At 53.7% G+C, this 26,882-nt stretch overlaps 1 protein-coding gene across 1 annotated transcript in view; it reads left to right on the plus strand.

Annotated features, from left to right (window-relative positions):
* The first annotated feature begins 2,251 nt into the window (after positions 1-2,251).
* Positions 2,252-26,882, plus strand: part of CUNH14orf132 (chromosome unknown C14orf132 homolog) — a 34,381-nt gene continuing 9,750 nt past the window's right edge. The window contains exon 1 of the mRNA XM_036247522.1: positions 2,252-2,374. Coding sequence (XP_036103415.1) covers positions 2,348-2,374 — 27 coding nt within the window. The 5' untranslated portion in view covers positions 2,252-2,347. The remainder of the gene's footprint in view (positions 2,375-26,882) is intronic.

The following is a 26,882-nucleotide window of genomic DNA, read 5'->3' on the forward strand; positions in this document are numbered from 1 at the left end:
AGACTGTAGTTTCAGCAAAGGGATGAACACATAAATCAATGGCATGGAATAAAGAAGCACTTTATGGATTTTCTTCAGCATATCCAAATAAAGAACCCAGAAATAGATTCACACAAATATGCTCAACTGATTTTGAAAGAGTGTAAAAGCAATTCAACAGACAAAAGATCGTCTTTTTGACAAACAGTTCATAAGCAAAGTATGAACCTCTACAGAAGTCTCATACCTGATATAAAAATTAACTCAAACGGATCATGGACTCAAATGTAAAATATAAAACCATAAATATTTCAGGAGAAAATCTTCAGGATCTAGGGGGTAGGCAAAGCATTTTTAAAGTTAAAGTTAACACCAAAAGGAGAATCCATAAAAGTCAACAGATTGGGTTTCATCCCAATTTAAGACAGTTTAGTGGGCAGGCAGAGGGAGAATTCAACCTTCCTCTTCCTTTTTGTTCTATTCAGGCCTTCAAGGGGTGGGATGATGCCCACCCACACCGGGGAGGGCCATCTGCTTTGCCCAGTCCACCAATTCAAACGCTGGTCTCCTCCGGGAACACCCTCATGGACAAATCCAGAAATGAAGTTTAACCAGCTATCTGGAGTCCTGTGGCCCAGTCAAGTTACCACATCATATGAACCATCAGGACAACAAAATCAGATTAGAATTGATATACGGAGAGATGAACAAACAACAGGACAGGACAAGAGGAACAGACCCACACCTCGATGGAACCCTGACAAACAGAAATGGCTGTAGTGGCCAATAAAGGAGCTGGATACTTGATTATTCATATGAGAAAAATTATAGTGCTTCCTTCACCCGTACCAAAAAATAATCAGTTACCAACAGGCTGAATACAAAAAATAAAATAACTACAGGAGAGTATCTTTATGGTCTCAAGTCGGGGAAGGATTTCTTAAACAAGGGCTAATTGTACAGAAAGTATTAATAAACTTTGACCAAATTAATATTAAGACCTTCTGTTCTGTATTTCTTCTTATAAGGGCACTAATGTCGTCATGAGACTTCCACCCTCAAGACCTAAATACTTCTCAAAGGCCCCATCTTTAAATACAATCATATTGGGGATTAGGGTTTCAGTTTATGAACTTTGAGGGGAACACAAACATGCGGTTTCTGATAGTAAGGCACTGATAGTAAGCTGCTGGGTGACCTTGAACAAACCGCTCCATCTCTCTGTGCCATGGCTTACGTGCCCTGACGAAGCCTGAGTCCCTCGGCCACCTCTTCACAGACAGTCTAGAGGCTCTTGGGGAGTGAAAGGCCCTGGGAGGGACACCACCCAGAGGGACCAGGTAGTACTCACTGAGACCTGTCGGATTACAGCTGTTCCCTCCCAGGGAATACTTAGAGGACAAAGCTCTTGTCCTTCTTCTCTTCTGAGGACGGCAACCAAGTCTGGGGTGTCTACACACGCGCGCGCGCGCACACGGGAATAGGGCCCTTTGGGCATCTCTGCTATCATCCTCATCCCACGGCTTGGCTTGGGACACGTGCTTGAGGTACAGGAGATCACAGCCAAGGAGTGCAGTCCTGGACCGCACCCTTCACGGCCCAGCCTCTGTCACCCAGCCTCCTGAAGACACTACATGTCAGGTGTATTTTGTCATTTAATTCTCAGCTTCGTTATCTTTATTTTGCAGACCAGGGAGCCCAGGTTCAGAAAGGCACTCCCTTGGTCAAGACATACAGAAGAGCAGAGCTAGGATTTAAACTTCCCTCTGCCCATTTCCAGAGCGCCGGGCATGCTGGACTCCGTGCGCGGAGTTGGCCGGCAAAGCTGGGTCACCCAGACCCTGGTCTTCAGGCCTGGGAACACGTAGCCCGGGGAAAGCACTGCTCGCCACCCCTGACGGGCTGGGCTCAGCAGCACGGCGAGGGGGCACCAAGAACCTGGGTTCAAGGCTGGTCCAGCACCAACCAGCTGGGCGACCCCGGACCTCAGTTTCTCCTTCTGGCCCACGCAGAGACAGGATCGTGAGCGCTCAGTGTTCCACCGCCCCGCCCTCGGGGGTGGGGCTGGCCGTGGTCACGTGGAGGGACCCTCGGTCCCCAGAGCCCAGCCCCGCCCCGCCCCGCCCCGCCCCCGCACTCCGGGTCCTCCGCCCAGCAGCTGCCTGGAGCCGAGAGCGCCGAGCCAGCCTCGGGCGTCGATCGGCTGGGGCGCGCCGCCGCGAACGGGCTGCTGAGGTCGAAGCCGTAGCCGCGGGATCCGGGAACGCCGGCTGCTGCTCGGCCCGCTCCCGCCAGCTGTGCCAGCGGCTGGACCAGCAGGAACAGTGACGATTCGAGCGCGGGCGGCAGCAGCGGCTGCAGAGGCACCATGGATCTGTCCTTTATGGCTGCGCAGGTAAGAGGACGCCTCCGCGCGCCCAGGGCCACTAAGTTTAGGCAGGTTCGGGGCCACGGTCTCGCCCTCCCTACTGTTGCTGGGCGCGCCGGGAGGGTTCTGGCCGGGCTGTAGCGCCAGCCGGGGATCCACATCCCGGTCCTTTGTCCAGCACCAGGCTTTCCCCACCTGGTGCGCGTCCGGGATGGCGAGCTTGGCTCCCCGGGGGGTGGGGCGGACCGTCTGCGCCCAGCTCATTGGGTTCACTTGTTCCCAGCCTGCGAAGGGCCTGAGCAGTGCGAGTCGCCCCCTCCCTGCCTACTCCCCCCCATCACCACCTGCTGTTCACCTCGGATACCCTGCAGCCTTCAAGGCCCAGCAGCCCAGATGTGTGCATTAGGTGGGCGGGCAACCTCGCTCTCCCCCAGTCTATATATTCCTTCCGGAGGCGCCGGGTAATCTGTCACTTGCCCTCCACCTCGTTCTTCTCTTTTTTAAGCGGAGACCAGAGCCTGAGCAAGGCGGCTGCTTTGTGACCGGCCAAGCGCCAAACACAGCCGTCGTTTCATCCCGTTTTGCTTTGTGCTGAGTCTGTAGCCATCAGTGCAAAATAGGTTCCTGGGGCGGGGAAAACAGATGACTTCTCACCGCTTGATCTTTGCTCAGAGAGAATCCCCTTGAGTTCTGAGCTTGGGCGATCTGGATGTTTCTGAGCCTTAACTCGCTTGAACCAGAACAAAGGCACACACCCGCTTTCTGTAGCTGCCCGTCGCCTTTCCCAGCACCCAGTCAGTGCCAGTCTGGCTCCAGGGAAGGGCCACTGTTTGGTCTGGGAAAGAAGGTCCCAATGTACCAGATTCAGACCTTGCACCATCTCTGGTTATGTGGGGAGCCCAGAGGTAGGAGGCCACTGAGATTCCCTCTGTCCCCTGGGTGTGTGGCAGGCGTCCACTTGCTGCTGTTTAATGTTCCAGGGAGTGGAGTTTGAGGGGACATTTTCCCCCCCCCCCAACTTCATTGTGGTGGAAGCCTGTTTTAAAAGTAACAGTAAAATCTAGGCTGTAGGGACAGCGAGCCCCCAGGTGAAGCCATGAAAGGGTGCAGAATCCCCAAACTGGCTCCGGGACCCCAAATCCAGTTGACAGCCTTTGGACAAGTTTTCCATAATGCAAATTGTTCCCATGAGCAATGCTGGTCTTTCCCCCGACGTTTTCTGTCTCTTATTTCTAACCCCATGTTTAAAATATTGTCCTGTGAACACCTTGCTATCCAGTGGTAACTTGAGCTCCTTGGTAACTGAGGCAGCATCAGTAGGTTATTTCTAGAGGGGACAGGAGCTGACACAACAGCTGTCTGCCTTCACCTCTGTACCCCATGGAAGGGCTGGCATTTCTGTGGTTAAGAAATAAATTGATCTCTGCAAACCCTGGGGTTGGCTGGAGCATCATGAGTTGCTATGGCAACATGACAAAATAAACAGAGCTTTTTAGCTATAGGCTGAGCTTGCCCAGAGATTGGGTTTCGTGGGGTTTTTTTTTTTTTCTTTTTTGTTTATAATTCAAGTTTCATGTGGTCAGTTGATTCCCACGGACAGATGTTAGGGCATTAGTTACATGCTCAGTCCTAAGCTAAGGGAGAGGAACAGAAGCACGACGTGCCCTTCAGTGGTGAGAGCACTGAGGTTTATTGAGCAGCTGCTCTGTGCCGGTCTCTGGACTGGTGCCCCCTTTCTCACAGTGAGCCCTTCCAAGCCTGTGACGGAGGCGCGGCTGGCCTCATTCTACAGAACTGTGTTGACATCAAACTTCAACACGATTCGCTAATTTGCCCAGGGCGCACCATTAGTAAGGGGAAGGACTGGGTTTTAAATCTGGGTCTGCGTGTCTAAGCTGATCCTCAGACCCAGATTTCCACCTCTTGCTTCACCCTGAAGACACAACGTAAGGGACAGGGCAGACGTATTTAAAGATGACTTATCTCTTCTTCTCCCCCCAGAAGTGGTCTGACCATGGTGCCTTGTACTTCACCGTGGCTTTCTGGTGCTGCCCTGTCCACAGGGCAGGGACTTCTAGTCCTTCATCTGTAGCATTAACAGTGCGTGGCCAGCAGGAGTCTCAGCACGTGCGGTGAGGGTGCAGTGACCACCAGCTGTGTGTGAGCAAATCACTGCCCCACACCTCAGCAGTGGGCAGTTTGGTGGAGAAATGGCAGTGCCGCCATCCAGCTGTTCAGCGGATGGGTCCCTGCTTGTGCCAAGCTCCGTGTCAGGCACTGGGACGGGGATCTGGGGGGCAGAGTTGAATGCAGACTTTCTTTCTGGGTGCTCCCAGGCTATTGGAGAAATGATGAGCCAGACCATCCCCAGCAGGGGTGACCAAGGTGGCTGGCACATAGTAGGTCCTTCACAGGTGTCTGTTAGATGATTGGATGAGGGTTGGACAAGATGTACGTGCACGAAGAGACATTCTCAGGGAAAGGCAGTGAATTGGAGGTGTCAGATGCTTTCCTCCCAGACACCTGTCATCATAGGAAGTTGAGGTGGAGGGTCTGATGGAGGAGGACAGGTAGGTTTCCTCTGGTGGGCATTCTAGCAGAGGCACGAAGGAGGGAGGCCCAGAATATGGTCCCAGAATCCTTCAGGGAGCTGGAGGGTAGGGGACAGGGAGCTGGAAGAGAGGGCCAGGGCCCGTTACAGAGGTGCCGACAGGTGGGGATGAGAAGTTCGCTTTAGTCAGTGAGCACTGGGAGCCACTGCAGGTCATGAGCAGGGACCAGTTTCTCACTGAGGCAGCAGTCTGGGAAACGCCAGCCCAGCAGAGGACGGGAGCGAGAGGGCTGGGCGGAGTCAGGAGCACACACAAGCTTGACCGACTAAGCAAAAGAAATCAGATCCTTCCTTGCGAGCCCCAAACCCAAGCCTCTGCCCCTTCAGGATGCTGTAAAGTGTGATTCCTGCCCAAACCCAAGCCCCTGCCCCCTCAGGATGCTGTAAAGTGTGATTCCTGCCCAAACCCAAGCCCCTGCCCCCTCAGGATGCTGTAAAGTGTGATTCCTGCCCAAACCCAAGCCCCTGCCCCTTCAGGATGCTGTAAAGTGTGATTCCTGCCCAAACCCAAGCCTCTACCCCCTCAGGATGCTGTAAAGTGTGATTCCTGCCCAAGCCCAAGCCTCTACCCCCTCAGGATGCTGTAAAGGGTGATTCCTGCCGTGGCTTTAAAAGGCGGAGAGGGCATAAGCTACTTCAGAAAGGGTTCCCTCTCAGAAACTAAGCCTTACCAAGACACCCTCCTTGGATGTACAGGGTGGACGCCGGTTATCTGGCACACCCTCCCAGGCCGGTGTGCCCTCCCTGGCCCAGGCACACGGGGTGTGTTAGGGCTTAGAAGCAGCTGTGGGTTCTGGAAGTGTAGAGACTCCACTCATGAGCCCCTCACCCTGAGCCCTGGAGGTGCCACCACCGTCCTCCACCCTAAAAACACCCAGCCACACACGACGTAGTCCCTGGGTCCCTGGAGACTCTGGAGGGTTGGACAGTGAGCAGGAGTATCCATTTCTCTGTGGCCAGAGGTGGTCAGGAGGGCAAGGCTACCCAGACCCCTATGGGGCTGGACAATCACAGACTTTGAGGACTGAGCCCCAAATCCCTGTGTCATTGGTGGGGTAGCCCATCTCCACCGATGGCCTCATTCATTCCTTCCCCACACCAGGGGGTCTTATCCTCACCCCTTAAAGCTGGGCTGGCCTTAGTGACTTTCTTGACCGAGAGAATGGAGCATAAATGACAATCCGGGACTTCTTAAATTGGCTTGTAGGGAGCCTGCCGCTTCCTCCTGGGACTCTTGGGACGCGTGCTCCGAGGGAAGTCCACCATCGTGCCAGCCAGGCTGAGGCCTCCATGCTGCAGGAAGGGAATGGACAGTGTGCTGGGCCAGCGCAGGGGATGAGCCGGAAGGACCAGGGGAGCCCGCTCACACTTTCCTGGTTGTGACCCTGTAGAACCTGCGTGCCTGTGGCTTGGCGCTGTCCTGTCTTGTCTGGCACGGTCGCCACAGTGACAAGTCTGAACCCAGGAGTTGTCCTCTGTTGTGGCCACTAGAACCACCTGGGAGCTTTTAAGAGTCCTGCTGCCCAGGCCCCTCCCAGTCACCCCCAGCGGAGTCGGCAGCTGGGCGTGGGCGGCAGCATTTCTTTCTCATTCCCAGATTGATCCGGTGTTCGGCCAAGGTTGAGACCCGGAGCTTAAACCCTCGGCAGGGCTGTTCCCGCCCCTTCTCAAGATGGAGCAGATCCTTGGCCCTTTGGTCCCCCTTTTTTTTTATCCTCACCCAAGGACATTTTTGCATCTATTTTCAGATAGAGCGGGAGAGAGAAAGGGAGGAAGAGAGAAACTTCAACGTGAGAGAGACACACATTGAGTGGTTGCCACCCACACGACCCCAATCAGGGTCGGGGACAAACTGCAACCGAGGTACGTGCCCTTAGCGGGAACCGAACCCGGGTCTCTCTGGACCGCAGGCTCATGCTCTAACCCCTGAGCCAAACCAACCAGGGCCCTTTGGCCCCTTTTAAGTCATAAAAGTCATATGGTCCCTGGAAGTCACCCCAGTATCTATTCAGCAACTTCAAATAGTGGGGTCCAAAGTAACATAGCCTGGGAACTTGCTCCAAAATTACGATTCTCCCTTCCTGCAGCCCCGCCTGTCACAGGCGGGAAACCTGTGTCCGGGGTGGGCGCCTGCATTGTCCCAAGGCGCAGGCAAGATGTGGAGAGCCAGGGAGACGGGGCCGCAGGGCAGAGGAGCCAGGAGGGGCCCCGATGCTGACCACGGCATCCTTTTCTGCTACCTGCCACCCCGAAGAGCAATCCAGGTGCGGGGGGAAGCCAGGACAGCCAGGGACCCCACGGGTCAGCTTCAGGGACTTACAGGTCCTCCAAGGTACATGAAGTGTTGGGTTGTGTACATTTTAAACAGATTATTAAAGAGGTCTGTATTCATTTCCTAGGCTGCCACACAAAAGACCTCAGACTGAGTGGCTTAAAACGACAGAAATATTGCCCGGCTACTGTGGCTCAGTGGTTGAGCGCTGACCCATGCACCAAGAGGTCAGCAGTTCGATTCCTGGTCAGGTCACATGCCCAGGTTGTGGGCCCGATCCCCAGTGGGGGGCGTGCAGGAGGCGGCCAGTCGATGTTCTCTCTCATCGATGTTTCTGTCTCTCTCCCCCTCTCACTTCTTCTCTCTCTAAAATTAATAAAGAAAAAAAAAACAACAGAAATGCCATCTCTCCCAGTCTGCGGGCTAGAGATCCAGAATCAAGGGGCACGTGGTCTCTGAAGGCCTCAGGGGGAGTGTGTCCATGCCCCTCTCTTAGCTTCACGGTGTTGCCGGCAGTCCTGGGCCACTCCAACCTCTGCCTCCGTTGTCACATGGCTGCAGAAATCCCATTTCCAAAGAAGGTCACATTCACAGGAACCAGGACTTAGGACTTCCGTGTATCTTTTGGGGAGACACAGTTCAACTCATAACAGGGTCTGAAGACCAGTAAAGAATAAAGATCTTGGTTCTTGTGTTACTGGCCACTGGTCCTAGAGAGGCAGTAGACAGATCAGTTGTCTAAGCCTCGGTTTCATCACCTGTGCAATGGGGACAAAATTGCTTTCCCAGCCGTTCATCTAGTCACAGCAGATGTCTCCTGTGTGCCAGGCCTCTCTACCTGGAGTGCTGGGGAGGCAGGGGTCACAGGCCCTGCTGTGTGATGCATGGCAGGGTGGAGGTAAACACAGGTGCCCTGGGAGCCCGGAGGAGGCGCCCAGCCCAGCTCCGGAGGTCGGGGAAGGCTCCTGGAGGTTTGAACGGAGCTGAGTTTGGAGGGGGTATAGCTCTTACAGAGACCAGGAGAGAGGACATCCCGTGTGGAGGGAATGCGCACACAGAGACTTGAAAGGGAATGGGGCTGGAAACAGTGTCTCCTGGTGGGGGTGGGGTGTCAGTGCCATGAAACCAGGGAGATTGGAGCCAGGCAGGTGACTTCATGGACTGGAACAGAATGGGGTGAGGGGCTGTGGAGACTTGGAGAGCAGGGACCGGCCTGGAGGGGACACCCAGGCAGCCCTGAGCTCCAGCCCCTCCAGCTCCAGGGCTTCGGCTTCTGGGTTTTCAAGAAAACTGAAAATCTGATTTGTGCACACAGTCTGGATTTTCACATCTTGGCAGCTAATTATTCTTTTTACAAACCAACCAACCATGATGTGAGCTGTTTCGGTCACTTATTGCTTATCATTCCAGTTACTGCCGCTGAAAGCGATCATTTGTACTATGCTCACGATTCTGTGGGACCCTAATTGGGGAGGGACTCAGCAGAGTGTTTCTGCTCCGATGGCATCAGCTGGGCCGTATCTAGACGTCCAGCTTCTTCACACACACGTCTGGACCTCCAAGCAACCTGACCATTCTCTCCACCTGGCATTTCATGCTGTGTTTCTGCAGAGAGCTGGGCTTCCTCCCGTAGGGTGGCTGCGGGGTCTACTCCTTGTGTGGCACTGTTTCCCTCCAAAAGAGCATTCCCAGGTGGAAGCCACAGACCTCATGACCTCGCCTGAGAAGGCCCGGAGTGTCCCTGACTCTGCTCTCCTTCGGCCAAGGAAGTGCTGAGACCAGCCCAGATTTAAGGGGGCGTCAGATTTCACCCTGGATGTGGGAACAGCATGGGCATCCAGGAGGGGGAAGGACCCGGTGGCAGCCAGCTGTGGAGACTGGCTATTCCGAGTAGGTGTGTGGGCTGGATTCATCCCGGGGCTTCCAGCATCCTCTCTCGAGACTGGACAGCGGTGGATAGAACTGGACAAAACCTTGTAGCAAACACCCAGGCCTGGAGAGAAGTAAATTAGCCCTAAGGAGGTAGGCAGTGACCTGGGAGGCCGAACCATATGAAGCAGCTGATATCTGACCATTTTGATTTACGAAATGACAGTTTCATATGGTCAGCCTAATATGTACCACCAGCTCGGCAGTGAGCCCTGTGCTATGGAGGAAGGAGGAGCCATGGCAGGAAGTGGTGGGTTCACTGCCTGCTGGAGACGGCTGAGGAGACTTCCCGTGTTTGAGGAGCGGGCCACCGCTCCCCACATCTCCCCGCAGCCGGCTCCCGGAACCCCAGCCCCCTGGGGAGGACAGACACACCGGGAGCATTACGCTGACCCTGGGCGGGCCTTTCTGGAAGACCACATGTGTGGTCAAATCATAGCTGAGAGGCTGATCCCTCCCCTGCCAGCCCCCCTTTCTCCATCTCTCCCTCCCTCTGATCTGGGGAGACTTGCAGTTAATTTGCATTTTAATTGTTTTTCATGGAGGGGAAAACAAACACAGGAGACATCTGGTAGACCGGTTCTAGCTTTACCCTGGATCCTTCCAACAGATCTGCAGGAAACTAGCAGAAGCTCTCCCTCCTCAGAGGGGCCCAGCACGGCCCAGGAAAGCAGAATTCTGGGGACCCTGGCGATCTCCTCGGAGAAGGTTTTCCCCAGCCAGGGACTGCTCCTTTTTCTTAAAGCCAGAATTTTCATTAAAATACAAATTGTCTGTTATCGCAAATGTTTTTAACTGAAGGGCCGGTCTTGTACTTCCAATTCCCATGGAAAAGATTGAAATGTTTTATCATTCCAATTAGACCTGCCTCGGGAGAGAATACAGGGCTATATGTTTGCAGGGGTGTAATGAGCAGTTAAGGAAAAAGTAAAAATCTGTAGTGCTTTTTTGTAGACCAGATTTTCAGACAGTGTTCTAAGAGCCAAGGTATTCCATTTGACTTGCAATTATTGTATCTCACCGAGCTAAGAAAACCGGGGCATCTGGAGGCGGATTGCAAGTCTCCAATGAAGAACCTGAGTGTTTTTTAGAGCACCTGCTGTGTGCTCAGCCCTGCTGTGGGGGTGGGGGGCCTCTGAACCCCACCCCCTCCTATTCTAAGATGATGGAAACCTAACTCTGTTCACTTTTTCCCCATTCTATCCCCTCAAGGTAAATTCCCATCACAGCTGCCATGTATCACATACTTAGAGGGTACCAGGCAGGTCCTGTGTTGAACTCAGTCTTTATAAGAGCCCCATGGAACAAACAGTTTTAAGACCCATTTTATATAGGAGGAAACTGAGGCTTAGAGAGGTGGAGACACTTGCCCAGGGCACACAGCTAAAATTCAAACCCGTATCTCTGGGCAACTTCAGCTTATTTTAAAAATCTAATCTGACAGTCTCTACCTCCTGATTGGAGTATTTAAGCCATTTATATTTAATGTGATCTTTTTATATAGTTGGGTTAAATCTACTGTCTCGCTCTTGTTGTTTTTTATTGGTCCTGTCTGTTCTTTGTTTGCCTTTCACTCTTGTTCTGCCTTCTTTTTGGATCGAGAAACATTTATTTTACGTTATGTCCTCTGTTGACTTACTAGCTATAACTCTTTGTTTGTTATTATAGTGATTGCTTTAGGATTTGGAGTTTATATCTTTAATTTATCACAACCTCTCTACAAGTAAGATTGTTTCTCTTCACATATAGGGCAAGGACCAGCCTTACGGTAATATACTCCTATTTCTCAGCTCTCAGCTTCCGTGCTCTTATTGTTACAGGTTCCACTTCTACATATATTATAAAACTTACACGGCACTGTTATGCTTATTAAAAGTCAACTATCTTTTAAAGAGATTTAAATAATAAGAAGTCTTATGCCCTGGCCTGTTTGGTTCAGCGCTTAGAGCATCATCCCATGGACCGGAGAGACCTGGGTTCGGTTCCTGCTAAGGGCAGGTACCTCAGTTGCAGTTTGTCCCTGGTCCCTGTTGGGGTTGTGTGGGTGGCACCCCAGTCGATGTGTCTCTCATCAATGTTTCTCTCTCTCTCTTCCTCCCTCTCTCCCTCCCACTTGATCTGAAGATAAATGCAAAAATGTCCTTGGGTAAAGATTTTTAAAAAAAAGAAGAAGAAGTTTTACATATTTTCTCATATGGTTATTATTTTCAGTGTTCTTTATCCCTTTGTGTAGATTCGTATTTCCACATGGTATTATTTTTCTTCTACTGAACGGACTGGAACATTCCTGGTAGTGCAGAAGGGCTGGTGATGAATTCTTTCAGCTTTTATATGTCTGAAAGAAAACCTTATTTGACTTCAATTTTCTTTAATTTAAAAATAATATTTTAATAGCATTCTAGGTTGACAGTTTGGTTTCCAGTACTTTGAATCTATTACTCCACCATCTTCCTGCTTGCATTGCTGCCAGTGAGAAATCTGCTGTCATCCTTAAATTATTCTTCTGAACATAATGTGTCTTTTTTTTTCCTTTGGCTGCTTCTTCCGTTTTCTCTTTATTGATTTTGAGCGTGCTGATTATAATGTGCCTTCGTGTCATTTTCTTCATGCTTCTTGTGGTTAGGGTGTGGGAGCTTCCTGCATCTGTGGGTTTACACTTTTCTTTACCTTCGGAAGTTTTTCTCTCGTTCTCCACCCTCCCTCCACTTGTGTTGAGACATGGTTGACATATGCCATTGCGTAAGTTTAAGGTGTTCAACATCATGATGTATGTTGATCTATGTATCTATTGCAAAATGATTACCACAATAAATTTAGTTAAAATTTATTTTCTCATATAGTTACACCTGTTTTGTGTGTGACCAGAACTTTTAAAATCTACTCTTAGCAACTCTTAAATATACAATACAGTCCTGTTAACTATAGTTTCTGTGATGTACATTACATCTCCAAGACTTATTTATTTGATAACTGGAAGTTTGTACCTCTTGACTACCTTCACCCAATCTCCCTATTTCCCTGCTTCTGGCAACCACCCATTTGGTCTCTGTTTCTATTGTGGGGTTTTTTGTGTGTTGTTTTTAGATTTCACATATAAGGGAGATCATACAGTCTTTGTTTTTCTCTGTCTTATTTATTTGACTTAGCATAATGGCTTCAAGGTTATTCCGTGGTGGTGCCACAAATGGCAAGATTTCCTTTTGATGGTTGAATAGTATTCCATTGTGTGTGTATCACATTGTCTTTATCCATTCATTCGTTTGTGGACACATAGGTGGTTTCAATGTCCTGGACACTGCAAATAATGCTGCAGTGGACAGGGGGCTGCAGATACCTCTTCAAAATACCGATATCATTTCCTTCAGGTACATACCCAGAAGTGGAATTGCTGGATCATGTGGTAGTTCTGCTTTCAACGTTTTAATTTAATTTTGTGAACCTCCATGTTGTTTTCCATAGTGGCTGCACCAGTTTACACTCCCACCAACAGTGCACAAGGGCTCCTTTTTTCCTACATCCTCACCAACACTGTTGTCTTTTTGATGGTAGCCATCCGAACAGGTATGAGGTGACATCTCATTGTGATTTTGATTCACCTTTCTCTGATGATTGATGATGTTGAGCACATATTCATGTGTCTGTTGGCCATTTGAATATCTTCTTTGGGGAAAATGACTCTCAGGTCCTTTGCCCATTTTTAAATTGGATTGTTTATTTTTTGCCATTGAGTTGAGTCTGCCATCATTTCCTCACATGTTTTTCCTGTTCCCTGCTCTCTGTTCTCCTTTGGAATCCATTTACACATGTACCCGGCTGCCTCAAGGTGTCACAGCTCCCCGATGCTGTTCACTCTTTTTAGACACTTGTTCTGTTTGTGTTTTGTACTGGCTAGTTATTATAGATATGTCTTCAAGTTCACCAGTATTTTCTTTGAAAATCTAATCTCTGTGAATCCTGTCCAGTGTATAATCTCAAACATTGTAGTTTTCATGTCTGGAAGCTTAATTTGGGTCTTTTTTGATATCTTCATATTTTTTTTTCTAACATGTTCAATATTTCCTCTGACTTTTTGAACATATGGAATAGAGTTATAACAACATTTTAAGGTCCTTTCTCCTGATTCTAAATCTGGGTCGGTTCTGGGCTGGTTTTGATTGATTGCTTTTTCTCTTCATTGTGGGTCACACTCTCCTGCTGCTTTGCATGCGGATAACTTTCGGTTGGATGCCAAGCATTGTGAACTTGACCTTGTTGGATACTGGGTATTCTCGTGTTCCTATGAATATTCTCAAGGTTTGTTCCAGGGTGCAGTTCTGTGGCTGGGAAACAGTGGGATCCCTAGGAGTCTTGCTCACAGGGTTTGCCAGGTGGGACCAGAGCCATGCTTAGTCTGAGTAACTCCCTCACCACAGAGGCAAGGCTGTTCTGAGCGGCCTACCCATGCTCTGTGCGTTGCTAGGTTGTCCAAAGGCCGGCGGAAATGGGCACTGTGTCTGGCCTGTGTGTGCACCAGGCACTGGGTGATTCTTTCCAGTCCCCAGTGGTCTCCTCACACACATGCATCCATCCTTCCTCTGCTGAAAACACCAGAGGTCCCCTGAAGACCTGCAGGGTGGTCTGTCTCAGCTCCCTCCTCTCCACACTCTGCCCTGGTGTCCCTGTCCTCTCAGTCCCATTCTTCAACCCGGGAGTCCCCCAGCCTTTGCCTGGTTCCCCTGTCCTGCTCCGCAGCCCAGAAACTCTCCCCAGGCGGTAAACTGAGGCCACTGTAGGCTCTTCTTGCTTGTTTCCATCTCTCAGGGCTCACTGTCCTTCATTGCCTGAGGTCCAATACCTTGACAGCCATTTTCATAGATTTTGTCCTTTTCTGATGTTGTTTACGTTGGGAGGGTAAATCCAGTCCCTGTTTCTCCATCTTGGCCGGAAGCAGATTTTTCTTAAGCCTCTGTTTTTAATAAGTCTATTTCCCCCCCACTCCCTCCCCTCCCCTGTGGAAAAGAACGTAACATCTGAGTCTGACTCTGGCCCACGACCTCCTCCTCCCCACTGGGGACCTGGTCCAGCATTTCCCTGTCTCTACCGAATGCCCTAAAATGCAAGTAGTGTACACACCTGCCTCACAGTGAGTCCGGATACCAGATGGCAGAGCCAGGCTGTGGACGGACCAAGTTCCTTTCCCCGCTGCCCGTGCCGTGTGAGTCTCTGCAGGGTGCCTTGTGAGCCCGAGGGCGGTCCAGGTGTTGGGCCGTGTGCCAGGGGCCAGTGCTGGGTCCCCTCAGGGACCGTCCCAGGCACATGGGCTCTGGCGAACCTCTTCCCGAAGGATGATGAGCGGGGAGCAGGTCGCTCCAGCCTCGCCCTCGCAGGTGGCGGCCAGCAGCTGGGCCCTGCACGTCCTCTCCAGGCCTCGCAACAGCCCTCGTCCATCTCAGCATGAGCACCGGGAGCTGATGAGAAGAAGTTCTTTATAATTTGGTTTCCAGTGGCTTTGAGGGAGACCAGAGGAGGTGACGAATGTGCTCTCCAGGCCCCTGCTCGCCCTCCTGTCTTTGCTGAGCCGTGACGGTGGCGCCCACATTGCCTGGCTCCTCTCTGACACCCTGGCAGCCCTTCTTCCCTCCCTGTGGAGAGCCCGTCACCACGTCAATCAGGCAGGTGGGCCACGGAGACACCCCCGTGCTATGCTGGGTGTGTCGAGGAGCCAGAAAGGAGCTGCCGCCAGCCTCTCTGTCACACATTGAGTACAGAACACGGCTCTCGGGCACGCAGACGGGTGAGGCAGGAGCCTGCCCTCGGGTGGCAGAGGAAAGGGACGATGGGGCAGATGAGGGCAAGGCTCTGTGCTGCCACCACCTCGTGAGGGTGGCACTATCACACGCCCATTGCCGAGAGGAGGAAACTGAGGGTCTGGCCCCAATCACCCAGGTAGGAGCAATGAGATCAGTCTGGGTCTGAGCCCAGGGCCCACGTGCCCGAGCTGGACAGCAGCGATGGGTGGAAGCGAGAGTGAGGGGGCGAGGTCGGGGCTGGAACGCGCGTGGTCCCGAGTTGCAAACCTCTGCAGCCCAGCCCTGTCAGCTCGGGTCTTCCTTCCTGCTGCTCGTGTGGACAGCGAGGCTTGTGGCTGAAACAGATTGTCCCAAAGTGCAGACAGGCTGGCGCCAGAGCCGGGGGCGGGGCTCCGGGAGGTGGAGAGGAACCAGAGGTCTGGAGGCCCAGGCTTGCTCCCTCGGCAAGCAGCCTTCCCTCCCTCCTCCTCTGCTGCCAAAGCTCCATCTGGCTCCAGCAGGGCATCCCGGAGTCTGAGGTTCCCTGGGGCAAAATCCTGTCTCGTTTACGTCAGAGTGCTGCCCAGCCCAGGGCTAGCCTGGTACATGTTTGATAAATGAAATGAGAGGGACCAGCACAAGCAGGAGGAAAGCTGGATGGAGGAGCATGTCGTGCACCAGCTTGCCGGCACTTCCTCCCGGGGTCTGGGGCATAGCTTTCCCCAAGGCCACCAGTTACCAGCAACACCCAGCCCTGCGACTGCACCCACCCTGTCCCTGAACATCCCAGGCCCAGCACCCTCCCCTGTCCCCTGCGAGGTGAATGCTGCTTACTAGACCAGGAGCTTTCCAGGTAACATTTTGTGCCATCCTCTGGACAGGCCCATGGTGTGAACCTGTGACGATGGTGGTGTGAATCATGATGACCATGGTGGGAACTATGATGACCATTGAACCTATGATGATGGTGGTGTGAATTATGATGACCATGGTGTAAACCTATGATGATGGTGGTGTGAATCATGATGACCATGGTGGGAACTATGATGACCATTGAACCTATGATGATGATGGTGTGAATTATGATGACCATGGTGTAAACCTATGATGATGGTGGTGTGAATTATGATGACCATGGTGTGAAACTATGGTGATGGTGGTGTGAATTATGATGACCATGGTGTGAACCTATGATGATGGTGGCGTGAATTATGATGACCATGGTGTGAACCTATGATGATGGTGGCGTGAATTATGATGACCATGGTGTGAACCTATGATGATGGTGGTGTGAATTATGATGACCATGGTGTGAACCTATGATGATGGTGGCGTGAATTATGATGACCATGGTGGGAACTATGATGACCATTGAACCTATGATGATGATGGTGTGAATTATGATGACCATGGTGGGAACTATGATGACCATTGTGTGAACCTATGATAATGGTGGCGTGAATTATGATGACCATGGTGTGATGGTGGTGTGAATTATGATGACCATGGTGTGAACCTATGATGATGGTGGCGTGAATTATGATGACCATGGTGGGAACTATGATGAGCATTGAACCTATGATAATGGTGGCATGAATTATGATGACCATGGTGGGAACCTATGATGATGGTGGTGTGAATTATGATGACCATGGTGTGACCTGTGCTGGTCATGGTGCCCACCTGTGCTGGCTGTGGTGTCGATCTATGGTGTCCCCAGTTTACCAGTGAGGAATGGAGCCCAGAGAAGTTAAGACCTCTGCAGCAGACAGCTGATGAGACTCAGGTTGAATAGAAGACTGGCTCTTCTTAACCCCTAGACCTCACCGTCAACATGGTGACTCAGATGTAAGGTGACCCGCCATTCAGGTGTGTACAGGACTGAGAGGGTTCCTAAGATGCAGGACTTTCTGTCCTGACACCTTGACATTTCCAGGCAAACCAGGGCACCGTACCCAAAGGTCATCTGGGATTCAGAAGGGTTTCTGACCTCGGGGATGACCAGAATGCTCTTCCAGAGCTTAGCACACCTCACCGTGTGTTTCACTAATATTCTTGCTCTTTAAAAATGAATGGGGATGGTTGAAACTTTTCCCGAATGGGCCCATTCATTTCTCATATATTTCATGAACACTGAGGATGAGTGAGGCACCATTCTGGGCACTGGGCACTGGGCACCCCTGCTCTGCAGGTCGGGACAGGTAATGAATGCATGGGTGAACAAGTGTGTGGCTGGTCCTGACACCACGTCACCTCCCATAAAAAGTAACCAAGGACCAGGTAACCTTATAGGCCCCTGCTGTCCACCTACCTCTGTCCCAGCAGCCACCTGAGGGATGCCCAGGAAATGTTGACTTTGATTGGATTCATCAAAGACCGCGGCAGAAAGCGAGGGGGACCCATCACACTCTGGCCTCAGGAGGCTGATTCCCCTTGGGCTGCCCAGGCTCTGTGAAGAGAGTGGCACCCTTCTTTTACAGGGTCCTGCTGGGACGTGGCAGCCAGTCCTGTGGTTGCCCAGGGTCACGGAGAGCTCCTGAGATGGAGAAGCAGGAGGCCTGAATTCCAGGCCTGGATCTGCCAATCATGACTTGGAACAAGATGCTTTACTTCTTAGAACCTCCGTTTCTCTGTCTGTTAAATGGGAATAGTAACCTAGCTTACAGCATGGGTAGGAAAATGAAATCATGGAAGTACCGTGCGTGGTACAGGACTGCACAGATGCCAGTAATTATTATATTTGAACCATCATCCTGAATCTCATTTTTCTGGACTAAATGTTGCCATTTCCCTAAACTGTTTTCCCAGTTGACTATTGTCTCTGGAATCTTCACCAGGTCAGGCTTTGGTTTGTCAATATTCTTGTAATCAGTTTGCTCAGAACAAGACATGATGCTCCAGGAGAAAACCTATCCCCTCCTTGGATCTAGCTCTGATACACCCATTAATATGGCCCCTGAGAGCCGAATATTGCCTTCTGTCATGCCGTACCTTGGACTCACACTGATGAGAGGTCTGTCTTTCCTGAGTGCTGCTGTTCATCGGCTCACCCTTCCGGAATCTGTGCAACTGAGGTTTTCGAACCTTAGCACAGATGTGTCAAAAACTGTGAGGGGCCACACATTTTACCCTGCTTGCAAGGTAGCCTGCCGCACTTCAAATGGTGCTGACGGAAGGCATGAGGCCCCGGATAAAGGGCACAGCCAGCAGCAAGGGCTCCAAGTGCACGTCGGTGCCCCTCACCCACACGTCTCAGGGAGCCAGGCGGAGCAGCCCGGGTGCGTTCTGTGCCTGCAGTGGGTTTGTGTATCAGCTGGGGAGCCCCACGCTTAGGGAACCCCACTCTTTTCAAAGGAGCTTCTGACAACCTGCCCAGCCTTTGTCTCAGAGGTGGATAGTTCCATCTCAGGGGGATACCACCCTGGTCAGGAAACAGGTGTGCCCTTTGCCCCGAGCAGACACGGGCTGCCTCTTTCTTCAGGGCTGTTCTCTGTACAGACGTCTCTGAAAAGATCATCGAGAACAAGAGCTGACAGCGCGTTTCCTCGGAGACCCGTGGAGAATCGTCTCCCAGCGGTGGCTGTTCATCTCTCCAAACTGCGGAGCCGGGCTTGCGTCTCAGCTCGGCCACGCCGGAGCTGTCACCGTGGGCGAACTGCAGGCGTCTGATCCTGAGTTCTACAGCCTGCAGAGATGTAACTCCTGCCTCCCAAGAGTGCCGCAAGGGATTCCCCGACACGGCGTCCCTGGAGCATCCTCAGGGGCCTGGCATAGCTTCAGCCGCGGGGAGAAGGCGGCAGAACCCCCCAGCATTTGGAGCACACCCTCTAATAGTCTCTCCTCTGTCTTTCCACCCCTCCCTGGCCTGGTCCTTGGGCTCCTGTCCCTTCTCCCATGCTGAATGGGGCAGAATTACCGTCCTGGCCCCGAGCCGCCAGCTGGTGATGAGGCCCTGGGAAGCTGGTGTCGGGAGGCCTGGAGCAGAGAATGCCTGGTTCAGTCCGAGCCTCCGTGTCCTCATCTGTATCAGAATCATCCTTCTGGGATTTCAGAAAGAATGAGAGGAGATGACAAGCGTGGGATGCTTGAGACGTTCCCGCTGTGCCCAGAGCTCGGCAGAGCCCTCCTGGTGCGTGTGGGTGGGCTGAGGCGCCTGGGGCGCAGTGTGGGGCTGAATCCATACGTCGCCGCCTGGTGAGCAGAGTGGGCTTCCAGCTGCTCCTGGAGAGAACTGATCAGGGAAAGCAAAACAGAGGGCCTCGGGGCTCAGCTGGCTCCGCAGGACCACCCGGCACGCTGCGGGATTCGGTAGCAGTGCATTGGCCTTCACCCGGCAGGGCCCCCTGTGCGCCTCCTGCGTGTGGGGGTACAGGACCGCCCAAGGCCTCCTTCCAGGGTGCTGAGAGCTGGACGGAACTTGGGACTGGACCTCCTGGGACCTGCTCCCATATTGCATGACCTTGGGGCGCGGTGACTGACATCCCCCGTCGGGGTTCCGTTTAGGAAGGCAGTGTGGCGTGGTTGTGAGTGAGAAGCAGCTGTGCTCTGCTGGGGGCTGGCTGAGGGAACCCTCCTGACCGCAGGGAGTCAGATGCCGGCCCCTCTGGCTTTGTGCCCTTTGAGGACGAACCCCTCCAGGGCTGGAAGGCAAAGGTGCCCAGACCACAGTGACCAGACTGATGCCACTCCAGCCTTTGTGCCCAACTCAGTCTTCATTCTTTGATCCACCGGATTCATTCTGCAGTTGTCCCCTGGGCCCTGGGCCCAGCTCCATGCTGAGTACTGGGAGAAAAGGTGACCAGGACAGTCCCTGCTACCAAGCAGTGAGCCCTTGGTGGGTGAGCAGAAGAACCAAGAGAACTGACCATACCCAGAGAGAAGGGTGAGGAGGGCACCTCAAGCGGTCTGCAAGGCGGGCTCTCTGGGAAGGCTTCCTGGAGGAGGTGGTGTCTGGGGGCTTCCTTTCCTGTTTCTGCACACTCGAGCTTACCTGGTAGTCGCAGCAGCTCTGGTGTGGCCAGGGGCTCTCCAGGGAACAGGCTGCAGGTCCCTGAGTTCTGTAATTCTGGGTTCCAGCCTGTGCCAGATTCTGTCTGTCTTGGGGCATCCGGCGTTTGGCATTGGAGCGAGTAGGGGGAAGTTCACGTGTCTCTCCCGCTGGGAGGAGCCCAGAGGCCCTGTATGTGTCCCTCTGCTCATCACACTGCAGTGCACACGTCTGCTGTCAGCTGCCGGCTCCGAGCCCTGGGGGCTTTCTGCCTGCCCGGCTCCTTCTGGGCTGGGCCCAGGCTCCTTCCTGAGACCCCTCCCATGTGTTCAGGTCTCTGGGAGAGCTGGTTCCCAGTTCAGGTAGGAGATGTTGAAAGGGGGAGCGCTCAAGGCTCAGACCTCAGTCCCAGACTTGGCACTGGAGGTCCCTCCGCACAGAGCTGAGCCCGGCAGGCTCTGCGCCCTTGTTTGGAACCAGCCTCTGGAAGCAATGCCTTCTTAGACCACCTGCTCTTCCTCTGCCTTCTTCTGGTCAGTCTAACAACTGCCCCGTCCTCATAATGCCCTGAAAAGCCTCCACTTTGGAGGGACATGCTGCCCCCTGCCTCTCCTTACCCTCTCCGGGGGAGCACCCAGCTGCCTTCAAAGTCTGGTTCTGCCATCAGGCTGCGGTGTGGCTTGAGCCAGCCACCTAACGGCTCTGGTCCTGTTTCCTTGCCCGGGAAATCTAGCAAAAGACGCGTCTGAAAGGGTGGCGAGGGCATGAAGAACAAGAGCACAGAGCCTGGCACTGAGCAGGGTCGGGGAGTGACCCTGTGTGTCATCACTGGTTCAAGGACACAAACCCGTGGGGTTGTGGTTGCCGGTCACCCACACTGGGGTCTCTTGACAGCCTCGTGCCCCCGCTGACCAGCCTGGCTCCAGCTGGCGAAGCTCCAACTCGGGCCACCCCTCCTCCCAGAACCTTGTCTCGGGCATGAAAACCCCGTGCCCACTGTTTGAGCGCCTTCTGTGGTCAGGGGTGGTGCTGGGTGGCAGGTCCGAGTCAAGGCTGCGTGTGAAAGCTCCTCTATCCTGCACCTTGTTCTACCTGCAAAGTAATCGTGTGCCAGGGCGCAGAGCCTGGGGTGTTCCCGGCTCCTCGGCATGGGGCGTGGCCGAGTGGACTGGGGCCAGTTCAGGGAATGGCGGTTAGGGGGCTCGGGGGACCAGGTTAGTGGAGAAGAGCCTCCTGGAGCAGAGGTGGCCTGGAGCATAGCCTGGGCGACCACGCAGTGTCCTACAGCGAATATCCTGCCACAGGAAGACAAACCTCACAGGCCCAAGGCTGTAAGTCAACAGCCCTTAGAAAGGTTACAGCCATTCTTCCAAGCACGGAACTCGGGGCTGGGATGACGTCGATTCCGCAGAGAGGACGGCAGGGAGGACTGGGGTGGCAGACCCAGGTCTGAGCTGGCCCCCAGAGCCACGGGCTCCTCGGAGGTGCAGGTGGAATGCGAGGGCCCGGGGTACAGGAGCACTGGGCGAGCTGAGCCAGTGAGGCGTGCTCTGCGGCGAGCGGCGTTTCCGTGCTGTGCACACGTGCCCCGTGGATGAACACGCATTGAGTCTGTCTGAGCAGGTGGCTGGCACCCGCCACATCCTCTCTCACTAGGGGCTGGCAGTTCAGGACTCCACTGACCCACAGGGCAGTGTCCTTTGTCCCTCTGTCTTCCTCACTCTCCTCCTGCCTCACCCACTCATTTGTTTCCCTCCTTGGCCTGGGCCCTCTGCCCTCCCACCCAAGTCCAGCCCCAGGGGATCTGCCCACCCCCACGAATCACACCGACATGTCTGTCTGGAGAGGAATGAGCCCGACATCCGTCACAGCAAGCATCAGAGGCTCCGGGACGCGGTCGCCCCAGCTCATCACGCAGCCGCTGTGCTCAAGTTGGAAGGAGAATATTGAGCTCATAATTCCACGGTTCGAACATGTTTCCTCCAGAGCATGTACATCATAAAGTAGTGAAAACAAAGACCCTGCCACCAGCGACTGGGACCGCTGATGACAATAGTGCCACTAAGAAATGTGGTGGCTTGTGTTAAATTATTACCCGCCGGGAGCCGGGCCTGAGCTCTGGTCTTCACGTCTGTCGGCTCCTGAAGTCCTTGCAGCACCCCGATGAGAGGTGTCCTCAGCCCCATTTTACAGATGAGAAAAGTGAGGCTCAGGAAAGTGTGGACAGTGATGGACTGGTCCACAGTCACGCAGCGCCTTGGTAGCCAAATCTCCCATGGGATTCTGACGACCCAGCCGCTAGTCCTACACTTGCTCTCTGTTGGAGTAGTTGGGGTTTGGTTTGATTTGTCGCCACTGTGCACATGTGGAGTGCCCCGTAAGTTCACCCGGGGAGATCCTTGCTCTTTGTTAGGTATTTGACAAACAGGCTGGGCTCAATAAGAGATGTGTGTGTATGTGTGTATGTGTGTGCGTGTGTGTGTGTGCGTGTGTGTGTGTGCGTGTGTGTGTGTGCGTATGTGTGTGTGTGCATGTGTGTGTGTGCATGTGTGTGTGTGTCACTGTATTTTCTTTCAAGTAGAACTCCTTCACCACCATACAGTCAGCATCTAACAGATGGTGCCTTTGGGTGAGCAAGACGCAAAGAAATAACTGCCTCAGCATAATTCCACAGCTTTCTCACTAATCCTCAGCTGGACGATTATTCTGATACTTCGTCTTCTGTCTCGGTAACCACATCCCTCCTCAGTGAGGAGTCACAAACTCCCTGAAGATAAATCGTCCATCCAGCTGGCCCGGGCCTTCGCGTGGTGTGACGTCAAAGCCCTCTGAGGCAGCTGTGGTGCTCGCTGCCTCTCCAGCCAGCCCCTGGGGGTCTGCTGTGTGCACGTCACCTCTGAGCCCCGCGGCGCGGAGCTGGCCCCCAGGGCAGGAGGAACTGGGCGTGGTGGGGTAGTGCTCTGTGGCTGCAGCGTCCTGGGCGCAGAGCCTGACTCGCACCCGGGCCTGAACCCCAGCCCTGCTCCTTCCCCTTCAGCCCCGGGACAGGCATCACGGTCTCTGATTGTTGGCAGTTCATCGGGAAAGAAAAAAAGCCAGAAAGACGGGAGGATCTTTGTATCGCCCCCTGGTCCACCTTCTCTCCTTTCTTCCCTGCTGTTGCAAAAGCTGATGTCGAGATCCAGCCGCCCACGGGCGTCAGCACAATCAGCGGAGATGCCAGGACTGCTTTCCCGTTGGCAAGGAGGCCTCTTCCGCCTCTTCTCAGAGACCCCGGCTCCCCAGCTCCCTCTAGCCGCCGGTAAGGGTTGCTCCTCGGGGCGGCCCCCTTGCCAGACGCTCGGGAGCGGGCCCAGACCTCACACTTCCAGCGGGAACTGGCCCGGGGTTTTCCAACAGAGGATGGAAATGTTTCCTTCGCTCCCGGGCCACTGAGCACGTCCTCTCTGGGTCCCCCGGCCCTTGCGCGCTCTTGGGAGGGACCCAGACTTGCTTCGGAGACCAGGTCTCCCCAACAGGCAGAGTTCCCGTGGTGCAGGCTTGATTTTGCCCAAACAAGCCAGTGAGCGTTGAGTGCCTGCTGTGCGTAGGATGTTCAGGACCCAAGGTGACGGCTCGGGCCCTCCCTGCCCTGAATCACAAAATGCAAGGGTGTCAGTACCCGAAATGACCACGACTTTCGTCACGTAGAGAGAAAAATCTTCTCACCCGATGCTCACAGTCTCGGGGAAGTAGGGAGGCCGGCACCATCGTGTTGGTGTGACAGTTTGGTGAGCTGAGGCCAGAGGGGTTCTGAAGCAGCCGTGAGCCCCCGACGGTGGGTGGTCGCCCTCAGGGGTCAGAAGGGGTACCCCTTCTAGTGCACAGGGTTCTTCTTAAATTGTCCTCTTGCCCCAGGACAAGGACTGTGGGGTCTTCTGGAGGAAGAACAGGTGTCATGCCCAGTCTCTGCTTTCCTGGGCCTTTTCCTCCCGGGCCTCCGTCCGGGCCCACGCCCAGCAGCCTTGCTCCCTGCGGGGTCAGGCTCGCGGCCTCTCTGAGCCTCTTTCTCTCGAGACGCAGGGCGCCCCCTGCCGTGCACGGACAGGGCTGTGACGTGCTTCTGCGCGCAGGTGGGTGCAGCGTCTCTCGGGCTCTGACGCAGCCGGGCCTGCAGAGTGACCGCTGTGCGTGCGGCTGCCATGCCCCGAGCACCCTGCACGGAGCCGGCTCTCCGAGACCATGCCCAGCATGGCCGACGCCCACCACCAGCAAGTACTGGACGGAACTACCCCTTTCTCTGCTTGACAGACTCCTTCCTGTCCATCGCTCAGGTCCCATCTCAAGGGACACCTCCTCATGGGAGCCTTCCAGAAGCTTCCTTGGACATTCCAGGTCATGCCCTGCCATGTGTCTTTTCTGTCCCTTCTTCCTGCTCACATAGCGGTCTCTGTGGGGGAGGGGTGCAGCTTCATTGGTGAGAGGTAAGAGACTCTGGGTTTTTAAAAAATGTTCCCCTGGCCCGGCTGATGTGGCTCAGTGGTTGAGCATCAACCCATGCACCAAGAGGTCGCCGGTCTGATTCCCGGTCAGGGCACATGCCCAGGTTGTGGGCTCGATCCCCAGTGGGGGGCATGCAGGAGGCAGCCAGTCGATGTTCTCTCTCATCGATGTTTCTCTCTCTCTCTCCCTCTCCCTTCCTCTCTCTCTAAAAAACAATAAAGAAAAAAAAATTTTTTTAAGTGTTCCCCTGGACATGTTGATGCTTCTCCAGGGAGACTCTGGCCTTTTATTATTATAATCATGTGCTTTAAGTCATGGTTACGACTTAAAATGATTTGGGTGCATAGAGGAGGGGAGATTTAAAATGACCCAAGAGGCTGCACGCAGTGCACAGCGGCGCAGGGGAGGACAGCTTCCCAGAGCCCTGGCCGCCGCTGCCTGGCCGTCCTGGCCCCCCAAGGCCAGCGTTCCCTATGACTGGAACCCAAGATGTGTGCTCTGAAGAGACAGCGTTTCTCCTGCTGTGTTGTGCCGAGTTTCTATGGCAACAGTTTCAAAAGCAGTGAATTTGCTTTCTCCTCTTAATTCTCTAATGCTCTCTGCCTTTCCGAAAATATCCTTATTTTCCTGAGTCCCCAGTGGGTCTAGACACGTTCGGCCACAGAACCCAGAACCCCCTCTATGTCTCTCCTCTATGCGCAGCAGTGTTGGCACGCGGAGGCGACCACTCAGAGTGGTCACAGAGATGGCTGTGGGGTTTGTCGCCAATCAAACAAGTGTGAGGATGGTACCCACCTCATAGGCTTCATGGTAAAATGCACCCCTGCCAATAAAGTGCCCAGCCCATGTCTGGCAGAGAGCAGGCTCTTCACAGATATCGGCTTTGACGTTTATTTCATGCACCTTATTTAATGGAAAGCTGCTAAGCAGGTGAACATCAGCGTCAGACGGGCTTCAAGCCGCACACAGCGCCATGAGCTCCCGCCCGCGTGGAAGAACACTGGTGACTGGCCGCTGTGTTCAGTTGGAAGAAAGGACAACTGCTTTTTTTCCTTGGGTCTTTCAACAAAACAGCCCAGTTAGGAGGCCAGTTCTCTGCAGGGCGTCATCCCAAAGTGTCCTGGGGCTGGACGCCTTAATGAGAAGCCTGCAGGCTTTGGGTCAGGCCGCCTGGACGTCGGTCCGGATCTGGGGCGTTCCATCGAAGGATGCGGACAACCTGGGGCCGGGGACGCTCACGACAGACGTCCGGCACGGGCTCCAGCGTCAGCATTTGTAGAAGGAGGCAGAGCTCGTCCGCTGACCCCACTTCCAAACTGGGCCAAAGCGGGGCCTGGGGCTCCTTGTTTCCGCCTCCATCAGAACCAGCACGTGTGTGGGTCAGGAGCGTCCGCGGGGCTGCCCAGTGGGCAGGACACGGTGTTGTCAGCAAATGCCTGTGGCTCGGGCTACTGTAGACAGTTTCTCTTCGTTGGTACCTTGTCTCCTTTAACACATTAAATGTTCCAGGCGCCGAGCGCTGGGGTAGGTGGAGACTGTTCTCTCCCTGATGATAACCCTGGAGCGGTACAACACGTTCCGTAATACTCAGGCAGTTCGAATTCAGGCTCTGGGGCTTTGGAAATGTTGAACCTATGGAACCCTCGATTTTCCCATCTGTAAGATGGAGAAGTACCACCTCCTTTCAAAGTCTTTTCACCGACCAAGGCAGGGATGGGATGGACATGAAGCCGGTGGCATGAGAGGGCCCCCGTGGAGCTGGGCAGCCGGCCCGGGCAGGTGTGACAGCTTTGAAGACTCAACCTCTTCCCTGGCCTCGAAGGCCCAGGGCTCCGAGCCGGACATCTGTCCGTGGCTTTCCGGAGTTACTCGTGAGACGGAGTTGAAGGAAACTGACGGTGCTGAGCTGCCTCCAGGAGACGCTGCCTGTATCTCACGTCTTACGGGACCTAAATGTGTACTGTTTCAGAGGGGGTGCTCTTGCTTTATTTCAGGGTCCCTTGTGCCCAGCACGAGCTGTGCCAACCTGTCTTTCCACAACCTGTAGGATTCTGTGGTGTCCTTGGCCTGCTCCCTTCGTTATGGAGAAGTCGTCAAACCTACGCTCGTGAGCATTTCTTCTAGCGCTTTCCAAGGGTCTCCCATGAAGCAATCAAGAGAGCAAGGTATCGTCCTGCCTCCACGTCACAGTCCACTCCCCAGAGCCCTGCTGTTGCAACAGCAGTTACCTTCTGCACTAAGCCAGGCAGATTTGCCGAAATGCCCCCGGACCTCACCACCGTGGCCGGAGCTGGGCCAGGAGCCCGTGCCATGGGCTCTTTGGCCAAAGGAGGATTTCCCCTGTGTGGGCTCTGGTGTCCTGGTGGACTGTGCACTGCCCTCAGCTCTTAGCCGCCAGAGTCCTAGGGTCTTCGCCCACGTTTACTTAAAAATGTTTTTTCCTCTATTGATTTTAGAGAGCGAGGAAGGAAGACAGAGAGAGAGAG

This window comes from Molossus molossus, unplaced genomic scaffold (genome assembly GCF_014108415.1).
Source record: "Molossus molossus isolate mMolMol1 unplaced genomic scaffold, mMolMol1.p scaffold_m16_p_1, whole genome shotgun sequence".
In the NCBI taxonomy this organism is placed as follows: Eukaryota; Metazoa; Chordata; class Mammalia; order Chiroptera; family Molossidae; genus Molossus; species Molossus molossus.